The 24,478-nt window shown below is 42.8% G+C and overlaps 1 protein-coding gene across 1 annotated transcript in view; it reads left to right on the top strand.

Annotated features, from left to right (window-relative positions):
* Positions 1–24,478, top strand: part of CPNE4 (copine 4) — a gene marked incomplete at its 3' end in the record, with an annotated part of 335,804 nt that overhangs the window by 260,866 nt on the left and 50,460 nt on the right. The window contains exon 7 of the mRNA XM_084247517.1: positions 900–989. Coding sequence (XP_084103643.1) covers positions 900–989 — 90 coding nt within the window. The remainder of the gene's footprint in view (positions 1–899; positions 990–24,478) is intronic.

Genomic DNA, 24,478 nt, shown 5'->3' with positions numbered 1-24,478 from the left:
CATCAAGGTCTGTGTGGAGCCTAGAAATTTGCATTTTTACCAAGTTTCCAGGTGATGTAGCTCCTGCTGGTCCCAAGACTGCCCTTTGGGAGCTTCTGTCCTAGACTCTCTTGTACCTTCCTGGGCACAGAGCAAATACTTGTACATCCTAAACCAAATTGAATTATTTGAATCATAATGATAGCAGGATAAGACTTGACTCATAGGGACTCTTGGGCAAGATTTAGCCAAGTTCATGCTGAGTAAACTGCTTTTAAAAGAGTTTCACTATCTTATACACTGAATTTGTCACACTGCTCACCTCTCCTGTTGTGCCTTCCTGAGATATTTAATAAAGATGGCAATGAGCTGGTGTAAATATGCTCCTGGGATTTTTCTTCTAGAAACTTGTCTTCTAATCTGCAGTCTGCTCTAACTCAAGGTCACAGGTTACCAAAGACCATTCAATTCTTTAGCAGTAGAGTTAGGGAGCCACACCCCTTACACACGTAAATAGTGTTTACCTGTGCTGACCTCAGTAGAAGAGAATTCATGCCATAAAGTGGATAGTCCTACAGAACTAGGGATTCTTCATCAAGGTCAGAGGCAACACATCTTCGTTCCAGCCCCCTCAGGTGGGTATAGGAGGGATTACCTATGGCATCTACATACTGAACAATATTATTGTCACTATTCGTGAGACAACACCCAGGGCAGTGACTACAGAAGTTGTGCCTTAGTGATGCCCTTAGTGGGCCTCCTGAAAAGATTTACTACTCCCAAGTTTTCATTAAGGCACCTCTTCCAGACAGTTGTTCTTTTCATAAGCGTGACAATACTTCTCAAACAGTTTTTATGTTGCAATGTGAAAATGTCAAGCATTTCCCCCCCTAGCACCACTCTTCTTTTTCTTTTCTCAGGTCGTGATGAATAACTTAAGCCCAGCCTGGAAATCATTCAAAGTATCGGTGAATTCTCTATGCAGTGGAGATCCAGACCGCCGGCTGAAGGTCAGAAATCTGTCCATGTCCAAAGAAATATAATTGCTTATATATTTAATCCTCCTCTCTCTCCTCAAGTGAATGTTGGCAACCCCCAATTTTTCTGTACCATTTACTCAAATCTCAGCATCTCAATGGTAGAAGCAGGGGCAATTTCTTCTGCTAATCATTGAAGGTCAAGAGGTCACCCAAAATGAATATCAATTGTCTTATGTCAAGAGGCAAAGTCTATAGTTTCTTAGAGAGATTGGCAATCAATTCAGCGTGTAATTGGGCATTATTAAAAACACCAATATTGTTGTATCAATCATCTGTTGTTGCATAACAGGTTACTCCTGCTATGCAAAATTAAGTAGCTTAAAGCAGTGACCATTTATTTAGGCAATGATTCTGTGCGTCGGCAGGTCCATCTCTTGGCCTTGCTTGGACTCAGCTGCATGTGAGCAGGGCAGCTCTGCTTCTACTGTTTGCTTGGCCATGATCTGGAATGATGGGGGAGGTCCTTCCAGTTGTTTCTTATCATCTAGCATGGTAGTGTGAACTTTTGCATATAGTGACTTTCGTTCTAAAAAAGCAAGAAAGAATACTAGGCCCTTGAAGCCAAGTCTCAGAATGCACGTGAGGTCTTTGCTCCTTGTTCTGTGGTCTGAAGCATATCACATGACTTTCCCAGATTTGGGGGGTGAGGAAATAGACCCCATCTCTTGGTGGAATTTGCTATAAAATGTCATGGCAGGCTGTGAAGGGGACCCAGTGCCTGTGATGGGGGACTGTGTTTGCCTTGGTGCTAGGAGGGGTAACATATGTCTGAAGAGGTGTGATCGCAAACCTTTGAATCATATATAATGTTATTACAGTTTACCACAGGTGCTTTTAAGTATCATGGGAATATAGAAGTTGAAAGAAAAGTTGCATTGTGGGGGTCCAGACATGCCATATTGTCAGTGTCCCAGCATTAATTCTACCTATTCATGATGACTACATAAGCTCAATCTGTAAGCCGAAAGGCCACTTGATTCACATTCAGTGAGAAACTGGACCATCAAGCAGACTCAGAATTCATATCAGCTTCATCAGGGCATTTTCTCCATGTAGACAAATCATGGAGAAGACAGTTGCCAGAAGGTTCCTATGATTGCCTGGAAATAGAGCCAGGGTAATGCTGGATAATGGAGATGTCCTAACACTTGGGCATCTACTTACATGGTGGGGATATAGGTCCATGCTTCAGACTAAACGTTCATGTAGCTCTTTCAGGGCACTCAACCCCCAAGAACCTGTTAACTGGGCACTGCCAATGTTTGTCTTTGTAGTTTTCCCTTTTCCTTACTCTTTTTTTTGCCTCAAAAGTCTTCTGATGAATATAATTATTTTGATTTGTCAGTGTTATCAATCAGATTAGAAAGCTGTCTGGATGGCTAGTCCCAGCCTTTGAAATATGAACTAAGATATCTCTGCTTAAAACAACACTGTGTAGACTTTGCGATTAAACTCTTTCTTGAGGAGTAATTCAGAGCTGTCCCTAATATCTCCTGTAAGAACCCAGATATTTCACTGGAATATCTGGAACTTTCATGCCAAAATCAGGACACATGGTTATCTGGACCTTCATGCGTAAACTCATAAGCAGAATGGACAAGAGCAACAGCTTCAGGCATGTATGGTGGTGATCACCTATACTGGAAGGAAAAGGGAAGATTCAGTATGTCAACGGCTGTACCGTTGGCCTCAGGGTTTTGTCGCGATATCTGTCCTGTGCATTATAGGATGTTTGAATCCCTTGCTATCGGTTCTAGTAGTTCTCCACTCCCACCATCCTTAGAGCCAAAAGGGTATGTCAACATGGCTAAATGTATCTGGAGGGTAAAATCACTGTGATTAAGAACCACTGGTACAGATCTTGGTTTGAAATCTTAGTATCTATCAGAAACACCTAGAAATGTTATTTGTTTTCTTTCTGTTTTATCCTGATTGTCATAACTCTTCTGACTTTTTCTGTTTGGAAGGAAGGAACCAGAAACTCCACCTCAAATCCAAGCTCCAGACCTTAATCCTTGACCGTGACCCATTTCGCATCCATAGAAGAGACTTTAGTGATTAGATCCCCCATGGGTGACACTAGAGTTGCCTAATTTTTGGTACAATATACAGACAGGAAATTGAGGAGTCCATGGCCAACTGTTCAGTATTATTGGAAACACTGATAATAAAGAGCCTGACATTCTCAGCAATTAAAAGCAAGTTCACGTCCCTCTCTACCTGACTTATACTTGACAGAAAGAAAAAGGGGGGGGGGACATGGATGATTCCTGGTCCTATTATGTTTTCTTGAGATCTGTTAGAGTGCAAGGGCTTTGCTTATGGCCTTCTGGACTGAAGGACTGCTGGTTTTGCTCCTGTCAATAGTTCACTCACACTAGTAATGTCCTGTAATTACCAACAATTGCAGACTCATCGCGGTGTCTCTGCATTGGCTCAGCCGTGGCACAGGAATTCTTGACTCCACTTAAGCAAATGGCACCCCTGAGCCCAGCAGGCTGCCTCTGCTGAGATCCATCATCAATATGGCAGCATGGAAAAGCAATAACCAGCTTAAATAGTGTTAAATCAGGCAGGACTAGAAGAGCTTCCAAATGAGAGGAAAGCTATGTGTTCTCTTAATTTTGAGATTTTTTTTTCTTTTTTCATTAGTGTTATCTGCTTTTTCACAGATGAGGAATTCAAGACTGTGTTTAAGCAAATTGCTTAACATCACACAGCTAATAATACAGCTTTAGTTTAAACCCATCTCATGTTTTATTGTTTTTGCTCTTAACTATTAAGACAGCTAATGTTTATTGAGCATTTACCAGAGACCAGGCACTATGCTGGATATTTCACTTAAATTATCACATTCAACCCTTTAATTATCCTAGGTTAAACAATGCTGCAGTAACAATGAGCCCTATTCCAGAGAAGCTTATTTCTTGCTCACCTAAGAGTCAGAGGTAAAGCTTTCTGTTGATGTCTGCCTCTCCTGGCAGAGATGCCGGAAGCCAGCCTGCATCTGACCTGTGGCTGATCCATCACTTAGGCCCTCGTTGTAATTTGCAGCCAGATGCCTATACCCCATTTTCTAGAACTCAATCATATGGCCACTCTACACTACCTGGAAGGCTGTAGAAAGAACCACAGAAGTAAATGTTGAAGAGGTACAGAATTTCAGGGTGGAAGATGGAAAACTCTGGAGATAGATGGTGGTGGTGGTTGCTCAATACTGTGAATATTCAATGCCACAGAGTTAAGCACTTCAGAGAGTGAGAATGGTAGCTTTTGTGATCTGTCTTTTACCAAAATTTTAAGAGAAGCTTTTCCCTGGTAACATGACTCTGAACTTGCCCCTTATGAAGCAGCAGCTTGACATCACCTTGCTGAGCCGTGTTCGCTCCTTCCCACCCCAGGCACACTTACCTAGCATGGCCCTCGCTCTCTCAGCAAGCTGGGGTGAGGACATAGCAGCTCCTGATTGCTTTCTCACCCCAGTTCCTTCTCTCAGGGGTCCAGGGGAAGTCCTTCCTGGCATTGTTAGGAGCGAAGAGCATGAAAGAGGTGGCACCACTCTGCCCAACTCTTTTGTGGAAAAATTGTCCATGGTCATGCTCTGTCTTTGACTTATTCAGAAAACTAAAGAAATCCCCTTTGGGAGATACTTTGGAATTCTGAACTAACAGCACCAAGTACACATTAGTCAGTGAGTGTTCTATCCAAGAGTGAAGAGGGAGCTTGCTGGTCACCGGAAGTGGATATTTGCCCATCAGGGAGAGCATTTTTCTCAATAAGTCGCAATTGCTGCGGTAAGAAGTAGTCTTCTCAGGTTATTCAGCCCCTTTATGCCCACTTTGGCTCTGAAAATTAAGATTGTCAACCGGCTACTGGGAAGATATTGGGGGAAACTAGGAGCTGGACCAAGCTGCTGAATAATAAAGGGGAAGGAATACCCTGAGCACCAAGTTTGAGAGCTCCCTCCCCGTGCAGCTAGAGGGCGTAATTCAAACAATGGGGCTCCCCACTCTGTCCAGAGGATGCCATGTGCTAGTGGGACCAATGATAGAGCAGAGAACTGCTTCATTGTCCACTGCACCACCTCATTAACACTGAAGCTGAACAGTTGCTTCAAGATCTCAATTTTTTTTTAAATAATAAATTTTATTTTTATATTCCCCATACAATTGCAGCCCCCCCCCATTCTGACCCCAATCCCTCCCCTCCTGCCCCCGCCCCTATTTTTTGCACTTTGGAAATGTTTTTAAACCTATTCTTGCTGTTTTCACAAACTGAGTTGACATCCCAAGAGGCCTGTGCACTGAGTCAGTTTCTGGACAGCATCTAGCCACTCTCCCACATTTTAAACTTTAAATGGGAGTTTCTTGTTTTTAAGTATTGCAATCTGCAGCCATCCTGGGTATTGCTTCCCGGGAAGTCTTTCCAGTAGAATTACAGAACAAAACCTTAAGAGAACTAGCTCTTAGGAAGAAGAATTTTTTATATAGCGATTCCTCGAGGCAAAGAGAAATGACTCTTTTCTAGGTAATAGGTCCCCCACTTCATGGAGTTAGCAAAGAATGCTGGGCGTGGCCCCTCATTTACCTACAGAAGCTGCTTAGACAGTAGGGTTCCTGCCAGGCTCCCCTTTTATCCTGTGTGGCCTCCAACTTCTTTTCTTATAAAAGAACTTGACTTTGTCCAGTCACTCAAACTTTGTTTCTTTTTCTTTTCATTATGATAACCTTAGTTTACAACACTGTATAGGCTTCAGATGTGCAGTTGCTCAAACTCTCCACCCACCAGTGAATGGTCAGTCACCATCCACCATCAACCAATCCACTCACTCTGTCCATCCTCTCCCCATCTCTTTCCCTGGGTCACCACTATTCGGTTGTCAGAGTCTAAGGGTTTGTTTTGTTTGTTCTATTGCCTGATTTTTCTTTATACTCTACAAATGATTGAAATCATTCAGTATTTGCCTTTTCTGCTTCTGTCTTAGTTTACTTAGTTGAATCCTCTCAAGTTCCATCCACATTATCACAAATGACAAGATATCTTCTTTTGCTGGCCAAGTGGTATTCCGTTGTGTGTATACTTGGCACATCATCTTAATCCATTCATTTGTTGTTGTGCAGTTGGGCTGTTTCCATATCTTGGCGCTCATCCAGTCACTCAAACTTGATGGGACCTGGGAAAATTGACTCATATATGAGGCAGATTTACACATCATGAGACGAAGATATTAATTTACTAACATTTTAGTAAATTAACAAAAACTAATTCTCATGCCCCATGCAAGTTACTCCTTCCTTGATATCTGAACATTTTCAAAGCAGATTAAAAAGAAGTTACTTGTTAAACTTGGAAAAATCAAGGCAATGACATATGAAGGGTCTTCAGAAATTCTACCCCCATCAACAGTTTGACACAGCACCACTTTGGAGTTCTGATGGAATTAATAGGATATTTGCTTTTTTTTTTTTTAATAAGATTTATTGATTGATTGATTGATTTATACATACATACATGCAAGCACTGGGTACAGTCAGAAGCGCGGGAGGGTGAGAGAATTCACCAGAGCCAGAGTGGGGAGCAGAGCAGGCAGAGGGACTGAAGTACACTGCTGAGGGGAGCAGCGGGTGGCAGGAGAGGTCTGCGCGCCATGTGGGACCCTCCTCTGGTGGCCGGGGAGCAGCCAGGGATTGAACCGGCGCAGCAGAGGTTGCGGGCAGCTTCGCAACCCAGCGCTCAACCGCTGCGCCACCAGGGAGGCCCTAGGATATTTGCTTTTTAAAATGCAGATAATTCTTGGACTTTGTGAACTCATTAAATCTGATCCTAGGCCCCACATTTGAGCTGTGGTGAGTATTGTCAGAGTATAATTTTCAAAACTTAAAAACATGACTCTTATCGAACTATCAAAATGAAATGTGTCAAAGATTTCATTAAACTCAAAACCAATAAAATGATAAAACTTTTCCAGGAGCATTTTGAGGAACCAGGTTTACACCATTTTTTTTTCCTTTGGTTAAACAGGACTAAGATTTTTATAATAAATACAAAACTGACTGATGTCCTTCACAGTGATAAATCATGAACTTCAGAACTATCTTTACTACCAGACAGAAATCATTGTGTCATATACAAGTTAAATGTGGCTTCACAGAGTCTGAGCTCCTAATTAATAAATAATAAATAGGAAAATCAAGCAGTGGTACATTCTTAGAGAAAAATAAATCATCTTTGGGTGTTTTGCTAGGCAGAGCATCAGTCACTGAAAGGACTTGTAGTCATATCTTGACTTATTTCCAGATTATGGATAATTTTTCCTAGTAGGCTCAAATAGCTCCTCAAGTTCACATTTCTAGAACCTGATTTATGTCTGAAATTCTCCTCTGTCCCCCTTCACCTTCCCCTCCCCCCATCTTCAGGTGTCAGGCCAAAACTTGACCACACAGGATACCTTCCCAGACTTCATTGTTCACACATGCATTCCTTCAGCCATTTTCCATAGCATCACCCCATCCATCTCTCATGGCACTTATCATCATATGTAATCATCATGTTTAGTCTCCTCTAGTGAAATGCAAATACCAAAATCCAAGGAAAGGAACCAGCCTCCCTAATTCACCTCTGTATCCTTAGCCCCTCAGTCAGTGCTTGACATATAGTGGATACATATCAGCCTAATGATGGGTGGTGCTTGGGTGGGTGTATACGCATGCCCACAGTGATAGTATCTAGATCTCATAGGGGACAGCCTGCTAAATTTTTACTATTAGACTGCTCTTTAAAAAGCTCCAGGAAAAGCACCCCTCTCGTCCACTTTTTACCCTCATACGTATTGACACTTGATTAGTTTATTATTAATCCATATCACTTTTGATCTGGGACACTTCCTTTCATTGAAGGTAAACATAAATTTATTATGAAAATTTTCTTTATTGCCAGTGTCTGGAGAATACCCTACTGCAGTCTATTTATCATTGTACTGTATCCTCTCCTAACTTGTTTTCCCTTGAATTCAAAGTCACTGTCCTATCAGTCCTTCAAGGTTGTAAGAAGGAAAGGAATAGTTGGGTGAAGGAGAAATCAGTAGGGGCTGGGGGTGGCAATCCCTCAGGAATGAGAGGCTGGACTGAAATTCAGGAAGAGCCAATATCTTGGCCTCTCTTACCTCTCACAGCATTGCTGTGGAGAACAAATTCCTGTCAGAAAGGAAATGGGAAGAAAATCAGCATGCGGGCTTTCCAAATATCCTTTCATTTCACTGGCATAGTTCATAGTTGGTTATTCTCTTTCCTTCAAACCCATCTCTGAAATAGCAGGGACTAAGTCTAGTACGAAGATGACAAATACTGGCTTACCTTTAGGGTCTGAGATTTTCAATGGAAAAATCAGGAAGGGGTGGGGGTAGGTGGTCAGATGAGAAGGACAAGCAGGATTCAATGAAGTCTTGGAGTGGGTGAGAAAAGAAAGGCCCATCTGCTACGTAATGATTCCCAAAACTTTTTTCTACAGCTGACTTGTCTTATTTTTTCCTCCTTCCCTTTTCCTCAGCAATTAAAGTCTAGCCAAATATTATTTTCCAAGTACACAGCATGCATGGTTGCTCTGTCATGTAAAACACTTTATGACAGCTGCCTCATGAAAGAGTAAAATCACTAAATGGGCTTTTCAGGAAGGATTACCTCCAGCTCATCACCCCCGTAGAGCAGCTGACCCTCTCTGCAAGCTCTCTCACAGTGCATTCACCCCTGTTACTCCTGTAACGAAACCCACTCTGGAAGACTGTATTCCAATTGACCTTACAATGGCGTGGTGTGTGATCGAGAACAAGGTTGTCAAACTTGAGTGTGCATCTGAATCTCCTGGAGAACTTGTTCAAGTAGATTTCTGGGCCCCAGGCCCAAAGTTCCTGATGCACTCAGCCAGGCGGGAGACCTGAAAATGTGCATTTCTTACTCATTCCCAAGAACTGCTGATGCTGCTAGTCCAGGTTCTCCAGTACAGAGTCACTGAAATGGAAGAAGTAGCGTCAGGTGTTCCTCAGTCCACCCATCTCCACCTTAAAATTTCTCTCTCTCTCTGTATCCATTATTTCCTTCTTTCCCAAAATGGCTTGTTCATCCGCCCACATCACTCTAGTTCCTCATGGTACTCAAAGATTTATCCTCAGCCAGTCACTGACACAAGTATTTTAAAACTAGAAGGAAGCCTTGGATTGACCTGGTCTCTTCATCAGGATTTCTCTACCTCAGCACTAGTGACATAAGGGGCCGACCTGAGCATTATAGGACATTCAGCAGCACTCCAACGAGATGCCAGTAACACCCCCAATTATGCCAACCAAATATGTCTCCAGACATTGCTAAATGTCTCCTGGGGGAGAAAATCACCCCCTACAATTGAGAATGACTGTAGTCAGCAGCATCTTTAGTGTCTCTGAGATGGGCGGGCAGCATTGTGTGAATCCCAGGAGGCACACGGTAGCCTAACTAAGATGGTGGTTCTCAGCCTTGGCTACGTACTGGAATCACTTGGGGAGCATTTGATTCCTAATTGATTCCTAGACCCCAATCTCAGATCAATTAAACAATTTCTGGGTATCAGCCCAAAGCATCAGAAATTCTGAAAAGCTGCCAGAGTGACTCTAATGTACCTCCAGGGTAGAAAACCACTGTTGACCTAAATAGACAGGAAACTTAGCCCCTTGTTGATTTTTTTTTTTATTTAAGGGTATTGAGGAGATAACAGTCTGATAACAGGATCTCCTAGTAAGTTGAAGACTTTTTTAGCCGACAAGTCTTAAAATTCTGCTGGTGTGTAATTGTTACATAAACTTTTTTATAAAGAACATAAAATATTTCCAGGATTCTGAGTAGGCTCCTTGGGAGGAAATAGCATGTCAGCCAGGACCTTGAAGTTTCATAAGAAAGAACAGAAATTGGTCATTAATATGCTGATGTTGCAGCATTTTAATGTATTCAGGAAGAGGCCTCCATGCAGTCCAGGAGATGGCAAAGCTGGTGAGGTAAACAGAACCCGGAGGTTATGTTAAGGAGTTTGGATTTTTATCCCCAGATCATTGGGAGGCACCGAGGGATTCTATGCAGGAAAGAGAATATTGGGATTCTTGGGATTCTGATCCCAAGAAGTCAAATTCTGCCTGTTTTGTGGAATTTGGATTGAATGAAGGTGCAGCTGGAAGTGGGAGATTGGGTTAGAAGTCATAGAAGTAATCCAGGCAGGGGTGACCAGAATCTGTCTTACTGGATGGAGAGAGAGAAAAAAGACTCAAGAACTCATCCCTGATTCCTAACTCGGTCACACTGATGGCAGTGGCACTCTTCCCTAAGCGCTGGCCATTGAAGGAGCAGGAGGTTTGGGGTGGGAAAGCAGAATCCAGCTTTATACTTGGGTGGATGGCCATCCAGTGGGTGGTTGGCCCAGGATGTTCTCAATTTTAGCAAGGAAAGTTCCACGGCCCAGGAAGTGACTCAGCCTTGAGTAAACCGGGACAACTGGGTAGCCTGGCAATTATCTATATGAATTTGATGCTCAGAAGATAGAACTGGGCCCAGGCATAAAGTTAGAGTTGTCAATAAGTAGATGGGATGTAGGGGTTCAGGTGGGAGGTACAGAGTGTTTCAGACACCCACATAAGTGCACCTGTGTGTGAGTAGAAGGAAACATACCAAAATGATGTTAATGCTACTTATTTTTTAATGGCTAAATAATAAAGCCATTTTTAATTTTTTTTTAAATTTCTACCTTAAGAATGTGTTACTTTTGCAATAAAGAAAAAGAAAACATTAGGTTAAAACACACAAAAAAATCTTTAGTGATCAAGCTAATTTGTTAAATTTGCTTAAAACTTTTTTGTTCCTATTTAAATATTCAGTATTGAAATAATCATTTTTGAAAGTCCCAGAGGGTTTTCCGGATGTGAGGCAAGTGTATCCTATTTTTGTATAGTGGCATTATACAACGTTAGAACATACACTGTGGATCAGTTTGCCTTATTTCTTCTTAAATTCTAGTCTCTGCTCAGGCTGAAAGTAAACTGGCCACAGAGTGATTGCTTAGCAATAGGCCCTCAGACAAGGTAGTTGTGCTACATCCTATCATTTTCTAAAATGACTTTGTCGTATACCATATTTCACACTGCTCATTTTACAGTCACAACCCACACTGCACAGGGATAAGTGTGTATCTGGCACTGAGTCTGCACCACCTAACTTCTTGGCAAATCACGTAGCCAGTGATTCCATCAGCTATTTAAAATAAGTGGGCCAGGAATGAAGACACCAATTTTTCCTCTAAAGTGAGAAACAGAATGTGGGAGAGGCTGAGTGATGCACCCCGGCTCCTATGCGAGCAGGTGCAGCAGTGCTGGGGGTTGAAGTCCAGTGCTCCCTGGAATCACATGACAGAGGTCCAGAGAGGAGAAATGACTTGCCCTGGACCACATGCTTCAGCAACGTCTGCTTCATCCAAGGCGTCTCTGTCACATACTCCTCCACAGTGTGTCTTCATGCCATATTTTTCTAGGACAGAGCTAACAACCTGCTCTTTCTCTTTTTTTAAAGATTTATTTATTTATGCATACAAGAATTGGGTGCAGGCCAGAGGTGCTGGGAGGATGGGGGTGAGAGGACTCACCAGAGACAGAGTGGGGAGCAGAACAGGCGGATCTACTGAAATACACTGCTGAGGGGAGCAGCAGGTGAGACAGGAGAGGTCTGCTGCGCCATGTGGGTTGCTCCCTGGCCAGGGACCGATCTTGTGCTGCAGTGGCTGCGGATAGCTTCAGAGTGCTGAGACTTAACCCCCTGTGCCACCAGGGAGGCCACCAACAACCTTCTCTCTTAAGAAGAAAAGTCGAGAAATCACTTTCTCCTTGGTATCCATGCTGGCAGAGCACTTATTTAATGAAAGACTGTTACAAATATAAAGCAGAGATGGATGGTAGAGTGCCCAGAGCAAACAATAACGGACCCTCTCCCCCCAACCCCCACCTGGGTCTAAAGGGAGCAGAAATTGTGTTACAAAGAGCTGACCCTCCTCTGCCCCTTGCCCAGGAACTGAAGCTATGAATGGACATAGGACTGCCCAGGTTGGAGGGGGGGAGCATGCCCCCCTCTCCTGCGGGTGCTTCCCATATTGGGGATCAGCCCTTAATGAACCGTGCTGTTGGGCTTCCATTAATGCCACCCACACTCTCCTGACCTCTTCAGCACCAAAGTGTGGTCAGGCTTGTATCTCTTGACAATCATGGGTCCTGTGCATAGCTGTCATGCCTGCGGAGTCTGGATGAAAACCACGTATCAGGGCTGCAAAGATGTCGGGCTGGGGAGTTCAAACAGGTGAACGTTTCAGTATTGATGGAGCTTGGAGTTCTGGGAAGCAATTTGATGTGACCTCCCTCCCCTTCATTCTCCTGTTACGAGCAGAGGGAAACAAAATGCCTAAAATGGTGGCTTTTCACACATCAGTTTTCACAGGGCCCAGCTGTCCCAGCAGCGGAGGTCCCTGCATTTCCAGGTTCCAGGCTTTGCTGATCCATCACTCACCAACCCAGGGACATACCATAAAGCAGAACAATTGTTGACTCCATGCTTGCCTCCAGACTGCCCCGCTGCTCTGGTGAGAAAGGACTTGCAGCACTGGGATGCAGGCAGGTGCCCATCCCTCACCTCCAACTCTGCCCCCTAATTAAGGTGCTTGGGTCTCTTGGGTATGGTCTGGAGCTTTCTTCATTGGTTGTTGGAGATACTAGGACCTGCCCTTATTCCTTGGGATTGATTATTCATTTATCCACCCTCCCAGTCATTCAACAAATCTTCGGTTGCCCACTGTATGCCAAGAAAACCTTGATAATCCCCATAAAAATTGTGATCAAAAAGCAAAATCAGATTTTTTAGAACATCTCAATTTCAGATATTTAAACCATTCATTCCTTAACAGTGATAACTATCTGTGGCATATTTTTTTAGTACCAACTTCCTTAGCTACATGAAGTAGGGGATGATGCATTCCATTAGATGTAGATCTCCATTCAAGAGCTTCCCTCTTTGGAGCTCCATGCTAGGTTCTTAGGGGAGGGGATGAACCTCTCCACCATCAGGGCAGGCAGAGCATAATGGGGAACCCTGACATCAATGCATGAGCGCACAGACACTTGGCTAAAGAGTGGAAATACCAGGGAAAGAAAAATCCATAAAGTGATATCCTGGTGTATGAGAGGAGAAAGATAAGGTCAGCCTTGCTTGTCTTATAGGTAATCTGGCTCCAGGGACTTGGATGGGATGGGGAAGGGACAGTGGTGCTGTGGTCCAGAGATGTCAAGACCCTGAAGTGTAGTGACATGGAATGTAAGAGTGAAGAAGCAGGGGAGTTAAGATTCCTCTCCAGTTTCTACCTGAGAATCTTAATTCCTCCCATAAGCCCTGCGGGGCAGGTATGGGTCCCGCCATTTTACTTAGTGAGTCTCCATAGCAAGTAGCTGGAAAGGTCTGATCAAGATTCAAACCCAGGCCAGCCCGCCTCCAAAGCCCCTGCTTTTCTACTCAGATCTTCTCCAGGAGCTTCATATTAGTCTCCCCATGTGTCCTTCTTATTAGAGCCAAAAATCTGCTTGCTGGACCTAACAAGGTCCCGGGAAAAGAAGGGACACGGCATGATAGATGATTGGGGGCAAGCAAAGGGTGGGGTTCAGGAGTCTTCCTAGCCCACCTGCTCCTTGCCCAGGCCTCTTCTTCCCCAGCAGGCACACACGTGGCTCTTGGGGTTCAGGTGACCTGGTCCTGTCTGTAGGAGTCAGTACACGCAGCCTCTGCAGTCACCCCTGGCAGATTGTGGGACTGCTCCCAGCATTCCAGGCTTGGGGGTACCTCCAGTGTGCTCAAAGAGAGGGACTTAGGAGGTGAGAGTTAGGAGCCTCCAGTTTGCTGTCCGCTCACTAGCTCTGTCAGGCTTCATCCCTCGCTCCAGCTGTCACTTGCAAGGCAGACTTTCTGTGGGGGGAAGAGAGCTATTTCCCCCCATGGGTTGGATCTGCACTGCAGTGATAAGACAGCTGTGGACAGATTTGAAAGCCCGTCTTCCCCCACCTTTACTTTGAGGCTCTGCTCCCCAAAACTGGGGGCTGGTGGTTCAGAGACAAGGTGCGGCAGCCTGCTCCATCATCAGTGATTGCCAAGGTAGCAAAGGCGTCGCCAGTGACTGTGGAGCCCAGAGGTGGCACCCAGCTGGCCTCGCTGGCCACCCAGTCCCTTTCCTCATCCCAACATGCGTTCACATTTCATTTTTCATCCACTTCTCCTGCCTGCTACTGCAGATTGCTAAAGAGAATTTCAGAGGATGCCAATGGCCCAGAGTTGAGCTGGTTTCCTACCTCGGGAGAGGCAGCGAGTGTCCTCAGCGGCACTCACCCTCTGAATTTAGCCCTGTGACATTTATTGGGCTTTGGAGACGTGGGAGAGGTTTTATGAGGAGGTTTCCTCGGGACAGAATTCAACCTCATCTGTTTTTCTGCTGTCAGTACATATAGGGGAAAGAATTTTTCCTGTTTCTCGTAATAGGTGGCTTCCATGAAAATTATGTAAAGCAAATTCTGCTTTATGTAAGGCAAATTCTGATTTCCTATTGATTCCTTCTTCTAAGAAATACATTGCTCTGGAAGGGAAAAAATCTTTTTTGCACAACTGTTAAGTCTCAGGATATTGTATGTGTTAAGAGAAATGTAACCAGAACCCTTCAATATCCTTGTCTGTTACGCAGTGAAAGGTTTCTTATTATTTTCCTTCTATTTGTGAATCATTTGTTACACCTTTTCAGCAGTTTATGTTCTTAGCAAATCACAAAGGGTGAGATTCTGGCCAATTTCTGCACAAAGTCACCCCCTGCTTTTGAAACTGGATACTCTGCAGCTGTTGAAAAGAAAGGCCTGTCAAGAGCAGGTTCTACAGCTTCCTGAGTCTTTCTCCAAGGTCAAGGTCTGAATTCCACTCACCATTCTGAAACTCTTCTTTGTGGCTTTGGATAAATAACCTTCCTGTGATTCCATTGTACTACCTACAAAACAAAGGTGGCAATGCCTACCCCCACCCACTTCTCAGGGTTATTTTTTTGAGTCAATGAGAAAGTTTAAAAAAAAAAAAAAACCTTGGATTCTCTGAGGGATTTATTATTTTAGAAGTGCTTCCTTAGCAGTGAGGGCCACATCGTCAGGGCAGCCAGACAGATGGTTCAAAGTCTCTGACTGCTGAGAAATGGAAGAATGAAAAACGAACTCATTACTTTGCCAGAATTTTGTATGCGAAATCCTTTGGATCTTGCTTAATTTATCTGACTTTAGGGAAGTTACTTTACTTTTCTGGACCCCCATCACAGGTTGAGCTAGCACCTGACTGTAGAGCTGTTGTAAGAACTAAAGGAGGAAACACATTTGATACATGGTCAAGAAATGGAGGCCCAGTTCCTTCTAATGGATATAAGAATATCTCCTTTTTAAGATGATTTGTTGGCCAAGTGAGATGAAATGTACGTGTGTACGCTGAGGCGCCAGCCATTCCTGTAAAGTGAGGTGGGATTTCCAAGAAAATAATGGCCAAACCTGAAAGAGGTGAAGATAGTATCTGTAATTATGAAGCAAGAGGCCTTCTGAGTAGATAAGTCCAGCTCATAATTGTGACTGCTGAATCCCCTTTCAAAGCAGGTGCAACATCTGTCTGGTCATTACAGGTGAATAAAGGAAGGAGAGCAATACTAGAAATGCTGTGCACACCATTTGGAGCACCTTTCCCCAGGCCGATGTCTGTCTCTCCTGGCTTTTTCTTGTTTCCTCTGCTAGGCAGCCATGGTGTTGCACCACTAGCGTCTCCCACAGCGATCCAGTTCCATTCTCAGTTCCTCAGAGGCTTTTTATCAATCCATCAGTCTCCATCTCTTCCTTCTTATCTGAAAATTGTTTTTAATGGAGCTACAGTTTTATTACATAATACTGGAATAATTGTTTGCTCTTTCATTGCTTCTGTCCATTATTTGAAGGCCACTCAAACTTCAGATTGTGCCCGGCTTTCCATCACCTTCCTTGATTATTCCTCTTATGTTCCTGATAACTTTATCTAGAGTTCATCTCATTCTTAGACCGTCCCTGTCCTCCTAAGGCCCCGAGGATGGTACTGATTTGCTTGAGGGCACAGATTGAGTGGTCTGAGACAAGAAACAAGAGCCTCATTCTGGGATCTTGCCACTTTATCCAAAATACGCAACTGTGATTTACAACCAGACACAGAAAATGGCCAAAGTTGCGAAGAATATTAGCAGGTACATGAAATAGTGTTTCTCAAGGGTGCTCCTCTAACCAATAACATCAGTGTCCCCTGGGAAATTGTTAGAAATGCAAAATCTCCATCCAGCTCTACCCAAGAACTCTGGAAATAGACATTTGAGCCCTCCAGGTGATTTCAATGCTTGCTAAAATTTGAGAAACTATGCCCCAACTTTGCCAAAATCATGTGCCTTTATTATATACGGCCACTAAATAGTCACTAAGCACTCTGTGATGTTCCATTCTGTGCTCCATAGAAAGTTCAATATCGTGCTGTCCACTGGGGTACTCGCTGGGGTAGCCCCTAGCTATGAACACATGAGTATGGCTAGGGGCAATAAAGGAATTAAGGTTTTTCTAAATTTAATTTTAATGAATTTACATTTAAAAGCCTGGTAAGTGCTCTACTGGACAGCTTAAGCCTGGACCCATCATTCTATTATCTTGAAAAATAATCAAATAGGGGCCTCCCCGGTGGCGCAGCGGTAGAGCGCTGGGTTGCGAAGCTGCCCGCGGCCACTGCGGCGCCGGTTCAATCCCCGGCTGCTCCCCGGCCACCGGAGGAGGGTCCCACATGGCGCGCAGACCTCTCCTGCCGCCCGCTGCTCCCCTCAGCAGTGTACTTCGGTCCTTCTGCCTGCTCTGCTCCCCACTCTGGCTCTGGTGAATTCTCTCACCCTCCCGCGCTTCTGACTGTACCCAGTGCATGTGTAAACAAAACAAACAAACAAGCAAACAAATAAAGAAAAACATGCCTCTATTAAAAAAAAAAAAAATCTTAAAAAAAATAAAAAAAAATAATCAAATAGCTGAAGAATATTTAGGAACTTCCAAATTGATTATCTAGAACAGTCTCTTTAGAAGCTGGTGACCCACTTTTTGGTCGAGTCCAAAAGTGGGTGTCTAAATCATTTATTGAGAGAATTTGACAAAGTTGGGAACATTTTATTCATGATGAATGCTAAGTACAGCTTGGACTAGATGGTTTTCTGAGACTTTCTGTAACTTCAGTTCCTTGATCATCTATACTGAATGGAAAAAGGTTGCGAGATGCAAGTTTGAAAGAAACCACTAAAGATGCAAATGGAAATTCTTCAACGAAGTCATACAAAAGTGGTGTAAAAATCTAAATTTATTTTTGAGCTTCAATTCTGTCACCCATTATGTAGTTATCCTTATTTAGTTTTTAAAAAAGATAAGCTACCAAGAGGAGAATTTGAAGTTTACATGTCCATGTGTGACTGCGTCTGAATACAGCATCTGATGTGTTGTCAAGTGAATATTTTTAAGTATAGTAAATCCCTAAGCCAAAAGAGGCAATGTCCAGTCCCCTTGTTTTTCCAATTAGGATGATTTCGGTTTAAGGAGTAATTATATCAAACCGAGAAATAGGGTCTCTTAAAATTTAGCTAGAGAATCTCTAAATTTCAGGTTCTCACATGATCTCAGAAAGAACATTGCTTCAACTGTACCTTTTCATTTTTTAATCTCACTTGCAGTTAGATGGTATTGTCAGGTTCAAATACATTATTGAAGGTAAGAGTATATTCCAGGTAGAAGTGATCAACTTCTTTAAGAATGGACATGAGTAAATAAGGACTGTTACTGAATATACTGGCCCCTGAACTTAGAGACCCAGTTTTAATTGTCATTAAAACTGTTTTGCTGGGTAAAGTTCAGCCAATCTGGATTGTGATAATATGTGAGTTTGATTACTTACTCTCTTCATTGGTTCTGACAGCTGCACCTGGGGAAATGATCCATGGTGAATCACTCTATCTAATGCAGGCTTCCTCTGGATAAAACTTTGGCAAAACATTCTCCAATCTTAGCATTCATATCTTCTTAACTTCAGCCTATTAATGGATGCTGAGAGTATGCAAAGCTCAGGAGATGATTAAATGTGGTTCCAATATCTGAGGGATAAATATGCATGTTGGTAGGGAGAAGATATTGTTAGACCACACGAAGAGCAAGATCAAGAATAGGAAGAGTAGGTTGTAAGTGTGCCTGTCATAGAGGCCAAGTTTAGAAAGTCTATTAAGGAAGAAAAAGTGATCTGTTTTTGTTAAACGCTGCTGATAGGTCAAGAAAGGTAAGGACTCAACATTGACTATTAGATTCCTCACTGTGAGATTATTGACAAGACACCCCCCCACACACTTTGATAGGAGTAGTTTTGACAGAGTGATGTTGGCATAATGTCCTTGAGTGACCTTGGGCAAGGTACTTGGCCTTTTTGAGTTTTTCCTCTATCATAGATGAAGATAACAATCTACTTTATAGAGTTGCATGAGCTAATATGAACAACGTGTGTGAGCATCTAGCACTGAACTGGCACGTAGTAGGCCATCAATAAATAGAAGGTCTCCTTCCATCGCTTTTTCCATTCACTTCAGACGTCCCTCCTCTTACACACACACATATACACACAAGCCCACTGCTTCAATGCTGTGTATCTCTAGGTATTACTTAGTATTACATGAGGCAATTCTTTCATTAAAATGCACTTTATGAATGGATCCATATTTCAGCTATCCCTTATATGAACTGAAGAGAGAGAGATGTATTACTAATTTGAGTTTTTCCTCTATAAGTTGAGAGATTGAATTAAGAAAGAAGCAAGTAAAACAATTTAAAAATATGCAGACTCACAGAGTAATTTCTTGTGAAGTTAAACATTCTGTTATTGAGTTATATTATCATTAAGGCTTTCCACAATTTTGGGATTGGGCAAGCCTAAAAGAGTAGCCCCATTTTTTTAGGTCTATAATGGCAACACATATTTTCCCCACAAAAATCCCTACATTCCAAACTCTCAATCAAACTCAAAATCCTCAGGGATATGTCAAAAATGGGAGTCAGAGGACATGTAGAGAGGTGGAAATTCACTCTTTAAAACCTTTTATTCTGCACTCTTCCACCAATACGCTCTTCTTTTGGGATTCAGAAAACAATTATATTGCTCTGATGATTGCACAGTCTCTTTTTAAAAATGAATTTAATTTCCAAATTTCAAAGGTGGAATAAAAAAAAAAAAGTTCATTGTGGAATAAAAGGTATCCAAAAAGATGTCATTCTGCATTCAGTTCTAATTTCTGCAAAACACGGTGTCTATTGGTAGGTCGTGCAAGTATTGAGATTTTATGCCAATTCTCCAGTTAATTACACAAGAGTTCTCAGTCCAGGTAACTCCTGATTACTCTCGAAGTTCAGAAGTCCAAAGAGGAAGTCTCCATGATTTAGAATTTCAAACTTCCCCATGTCCTGATTTAGTCTCTCGTGATTCTCAGGCAGCCTGATTCTCTTGTTTGCCAAGTCCAGTAAGAGAGATTTTATTTCATCTCCCTACCTCTTTATCTACTGTATGTCACTGAGTTTAAGGCGTACATCTTGTTCAAATTCATGTATTTCAAGAAACAGCCTCATCGCAAAATCAGCGGTATGCTGTTAGTACTGCTGCTCAGATTGTCCCAAAGAACGCAGTGTGATGAGGGAAGGGTCTCTCTGTCCTAGCCAATATGGTCACCACTGGCCAAACATGACTCTTCAGCTCTGGAAACGTGACTGTTGTAACTTACAACTTGAAGTGTGGCAGTTAAAGAAGTGGATATTGTATTTTATCTATTTTTCACTGTTTTAAATAGCTACCTGTGGCTTCTTGCTGCCATATTGGGGAACACCAGTACAGGTTGAATTCATCCAGAGAGGTTTTACATTTGCTTTTCCACTCACTTGAGAAATGACCAACTGGAGACTCCTGTAAATTAAATTCTGTGTGTGAACCTTTTTTGGATTGCTCTGACAAGTGTGATTTCAGACTATGACCCTAAGTGGATTCCAGCTTTCACTGAAATTCTCAGAAAAGATTTTTCTTTGCTTCCCTCAACCAGTGCCCAGGTTGAGATATGGAAATAAATATTCCTGTTGTTCCTTCCTCTATGGTAGACTTCCCCTCCCCGTCCTCATTTTACCCTCAAGGAATAGCCCTGTAGAGTCCCAACTTTACTCAGAAGTCTTTGATTAAACACACTGTCTTGTATTTCTTTTACTTTTATAGTGAAACCTAACATAATGATGTTCCCTTTAATCAGCAATAGCATAGAGTAATAGCTGAGATATGGTGATAAAATTTAAGTGTTGAAAGAGAGAGAGGGAAGGAAGATCAAATTGGAAGGAAGATCAAATAGGGCTATAGAATTTTAATATTTCTGAAAATGATGGTTCTATGAGTCCCTAGGTATTTGAGGGAGAGAGGGTTAAATGCACTGCTAAATTTTGCTTAGCAGGATGAACAAAGAGAGGAATTGGGGAAGAAATATGTTTATACATAGCAGATCTTGAAAGGGTACAGAAGAAGAACACCAATGATGTTCACCTCCTGAAAAGTTTACTCCAAGTAAAGGTAGGCTTTGTGAAAAATATACTCAATTGGTATTCCTGTCCTGGTACAATACTTTGGGAAGGAAACACTTAAATTGCTCTTACCTCTGCTTCTATGGCCTCATTTCCTTCCTTGGTGTTCATCAGCCTATCTCCCGTGTGAGTGGTTACAGGCCTGGTGTGATTACGTGGGACTCACCAAGATGATCCAGAATAATCTTCCTAAGATCCCTAACTTAGCCGCATTTGTAAAGTTTCTTTTGCTATGAAAAGTAGCATATTCATAGGATCCAAGGGCAGGATGTAGACACATGTGAGGAACTATTCTGCCTGCCATCAGAGGTATCTTCTTTGATGGACCGAAAAACGACCTGGAAGTGGTAGGTAGTTCAGGAAATGCCACAAATCAGAAAGTGGCAAGGGCTCAGGAAAAATTGCCTGCTGAACAAAAACTTTATTTTACCCTAGCCCAGTTTTGTCAGTGTAAAGCCTTTAAACATAATTGCTGACTCCAGGAAATTCTCTCTTGAAATCATTTCATTGCGATATATCATCATCATTTTTTAAATGAACCAAACAATTACAATCATTTCTGTGTTCTGAAAACACGGACATGATAATTGGCTGCTCTCCCAGAAACCTTTTTACATTTCTTTTCACTTATGACTATTACAAAAATCATCTCCAACACATTTTGTAACCAGAGGGGTACACCTGCCTGCTGCCTTGTTCCGATGGTTCCTGCACCCAGGAGGACAGGGTGGAATAGTCAATCACTCCTTTTGCCCAGCTTAGAGGAGAGTCTGTAAGTGAAGCAGAGAGTTGCAGTCTTCACAAGTGTGGACTGAAAGTTGCTGATCAGGGATTGAGGATTTCCTTTCCTACCATCCCAGTTAAGTCTTGTCAATTCTGCCTCCTTATCTTTCTCCCATACCCCGCTACCTGTTCAACCCCATGCCATTTACCAAGGCACTGTGAGGCACTGCAGGGTTTCCCGAAAAAGACCTGATCCTAAGAACCACCAAGAGTGTAGATTAAGCCTGCAGTTCCCAGGCATCTCATTTAGAAATTCTGACTCTTAGATTCTAAGTCTTGCTGGGTCTTGGAACACACATGAATAATAAATATCAAATATTCCCCCAGGTGATTCTTATTATCAGGTCAGGATGGACAAGACTGACATGGCAAAATAAGCTGGGTTTAGAAAGGAGGCATCTCTTTCCTGATGATTTTTCAAGCTGGTGAACTTGAGCAAGCCAGTTAGCGTCTCTGAACCTACGCAATGACAAGGTCATACATTATTTGGAGAACTGACAAAGCTTGTGTGTACATGTCACTGTACACAGAACCCCAAGTTCAGTAATTGTGAATTGTCTTCTCTCCCTGCTCTTGGCTCCTCTCCCCCACAGGACCTGCCAGTGTTGTGGTTTTCACAGCTGGGGGATGTTGACTGACTCTGCAAATGTCATAGGATGACAACCAGCCACACTTGGTTAACCTCTCTGCCAGGACCTTCCTTGCCTGCCCTGCTGTCAGCTTCACTGTGTAATTACACGGACTTTCAGAGCTCTCTTGCCACCCAGCTCTTGCACTGACAAGGAAATGTCTATTAAAGTTTCCCTTTCTTCACAGCACTAAGCTGCACAAAGAAAGCTCATCAACCAGAGTTCTAGAAAGTGCCTCCAGGAACTGCATGGCTCTTATTCTACAAAGAAAAGAAGCAAGACAGTTTTACTACCCAGTGGGCTGAGACTACTGAATGGGTCCTAGATAGGAGCCCCCGCTGGCTGCAGAGTTCTGTCACCTTTTCACAGTCCCGAGTCTAGTGCAGCAGGCGTGCCACAGGACTGCGCATAGTCTGCGACACACGCACATAGTGCACACTGGTGAATTAGCTAGATTTTAAGGTTCACCCCCATTATGTTTTGACAATGTTAGGATTGATGATAAAAAATGGTTCTCTTTCTTAATGACTGTAAAGAATCTTGGGTGTGTATTATGATAGATGCCCTTCTAATTCCCTTTCTTTGCCACTGCTCCAGTCCTCTTGAAGATGATAGCAGCAGGTCCAGGGCTGCAGACTCTCAGGGTTGTGGACGTTTAACCCAGACCACTCCTTCCTTCCTGTTCTCTCCATACTTCTTCTGACACTAGAAAAAAATGTCAGAAGTGTGGTCTCTATATCAGAAGCATCCCCTGAGAGCCTACTAGAAATGCAGGTTTGGGGACTCCACCCCAGGCATGCTGAGTCAGAATTGCTGTATTTTCAAAGCCTTGGGTGATCAGATGCAATCAAATTTGAGATTCATCACACAGTCACCATTTCCTTTCTATCAGCTCTCTCCAAAAGCAACCTCACAATGTATCCAATTTTCAGTCACTTAGAATAACACTGAGGGAGGGGCAGGGAGACTTGGGTTTGGGTCCTCCCAATCAATGGCTGCCCATCTTTGAGGTAGTCACTTAATATCTCTGGACTTCTGTTTGCTCATCTGGAAAACAGATAAATGGTTACCTTTAAAATAGGCTGTGTCCTAGCGTAATATTTTGACATCTTTTGGCTAAGATGTCAGTAAGATTTCAACATTATTCTTTCTGGATCCTTCCTTTCTGACATAAAAGTCTACCCCCTTTGGGATAGCAAAATACAGGAACAGAAAGACATAGACTCTGCCCTCTGTAGTCATCTCCACTTGTACCAGGAGCCCACCTCCAGATTCAGGGGGACAGTGGTCCTTTCAGAGGGGGCAAGGTGAGTGTCATCTCCTCAAAAGTGCCTTCGCTGGCCCCTCATTCTGACCAAGCACCTTCTGTATTTCCACAGTCGCCTCTTCTTGATCACAGTGAGTGCTCAGCTCGCTCCTCACTCTGCGTGTGATCACCTGTCTTTCCCCCTCCACCCCTCTGCCCAGCACCTCCCCTCCCCACACACACTAGCTGATCAGTTCTTGGGAAGACATGTACAATGCCTTGTAGTCTTTGTATCTTTAGCATTTAACAGTGTCTGGCACATTGTAGTTGCCCAGGACATGGCGTATGAATGAATGAATAGCTTGAGTGGAGATGGGCTCATGTTGGTGTCCAGCAGAAGCCTCTGGAGAAAATGGTCAGAGTGATTTCAAGTCACACACAGGCTTAAAATGCAGGTCTTGTCTCCATGGATAAAATGATTTTTTGGGAATCAAAGAAATTTAGAACCATTCAAAAGGCTGCTGTCTTTAACCCAGTGGTGTTTCTGATTTAATTTGAGATTTCCTGAAATTGCAGTGTTGTGCAGAGAACTAAAGATTCCAAGAGGAAATATTGTCCTGAAGGATGGAAATTTTCTATATAGTTCAGGGACTATAGTGGGAGATGAATGAAGGTGAGGATTATGATAAAGACCAGCATTTCTATTTTAAATCTTAGTTGACAAGTTGTTTCCAAATATAGTTTTCATTGAAAAAGCTTCTGTTCCAGATCTTAATGGAATTGCTTTCAGCTTTTCACCATTGAGAATGATACTGGCTGTTGGCTTGTCATAGATGGCCTTTATGATGTTGAGGTAAAGAAACTTCTCTGAAGAGGAAATGCAAATGGCCAACAGGCATATGAAAAAATGTTCAACATCACTTGTCATCAGGGAAATGCAAATCAAAACTACCATGAGATACCATCTTACACCAGTGAGAATGGCACATATTAAAAAAACTAGCAACAACAAATGTTGGCGAGGGTGTGGAGAAAAAGGAACTCTTCTGCACTGTTGGTGGGA

The sequence above is a fragment of the Talpa europaea genome, assembly GCF_964194135.1.
Source record: "Talpa europaea genome assembly, chromosome: 11".
Lineage (NCBI taxonomy): Eukaryota > Metazoa > Chordata > Mammalia > Eulipotyphla > Talpidae > Talpa > Talpa europaea.
The sequence above is the reverse complement of the archived record's forward strand: the minus strand, read 5'-3'. Positions and strand labels throughout refer to the sequence as shown.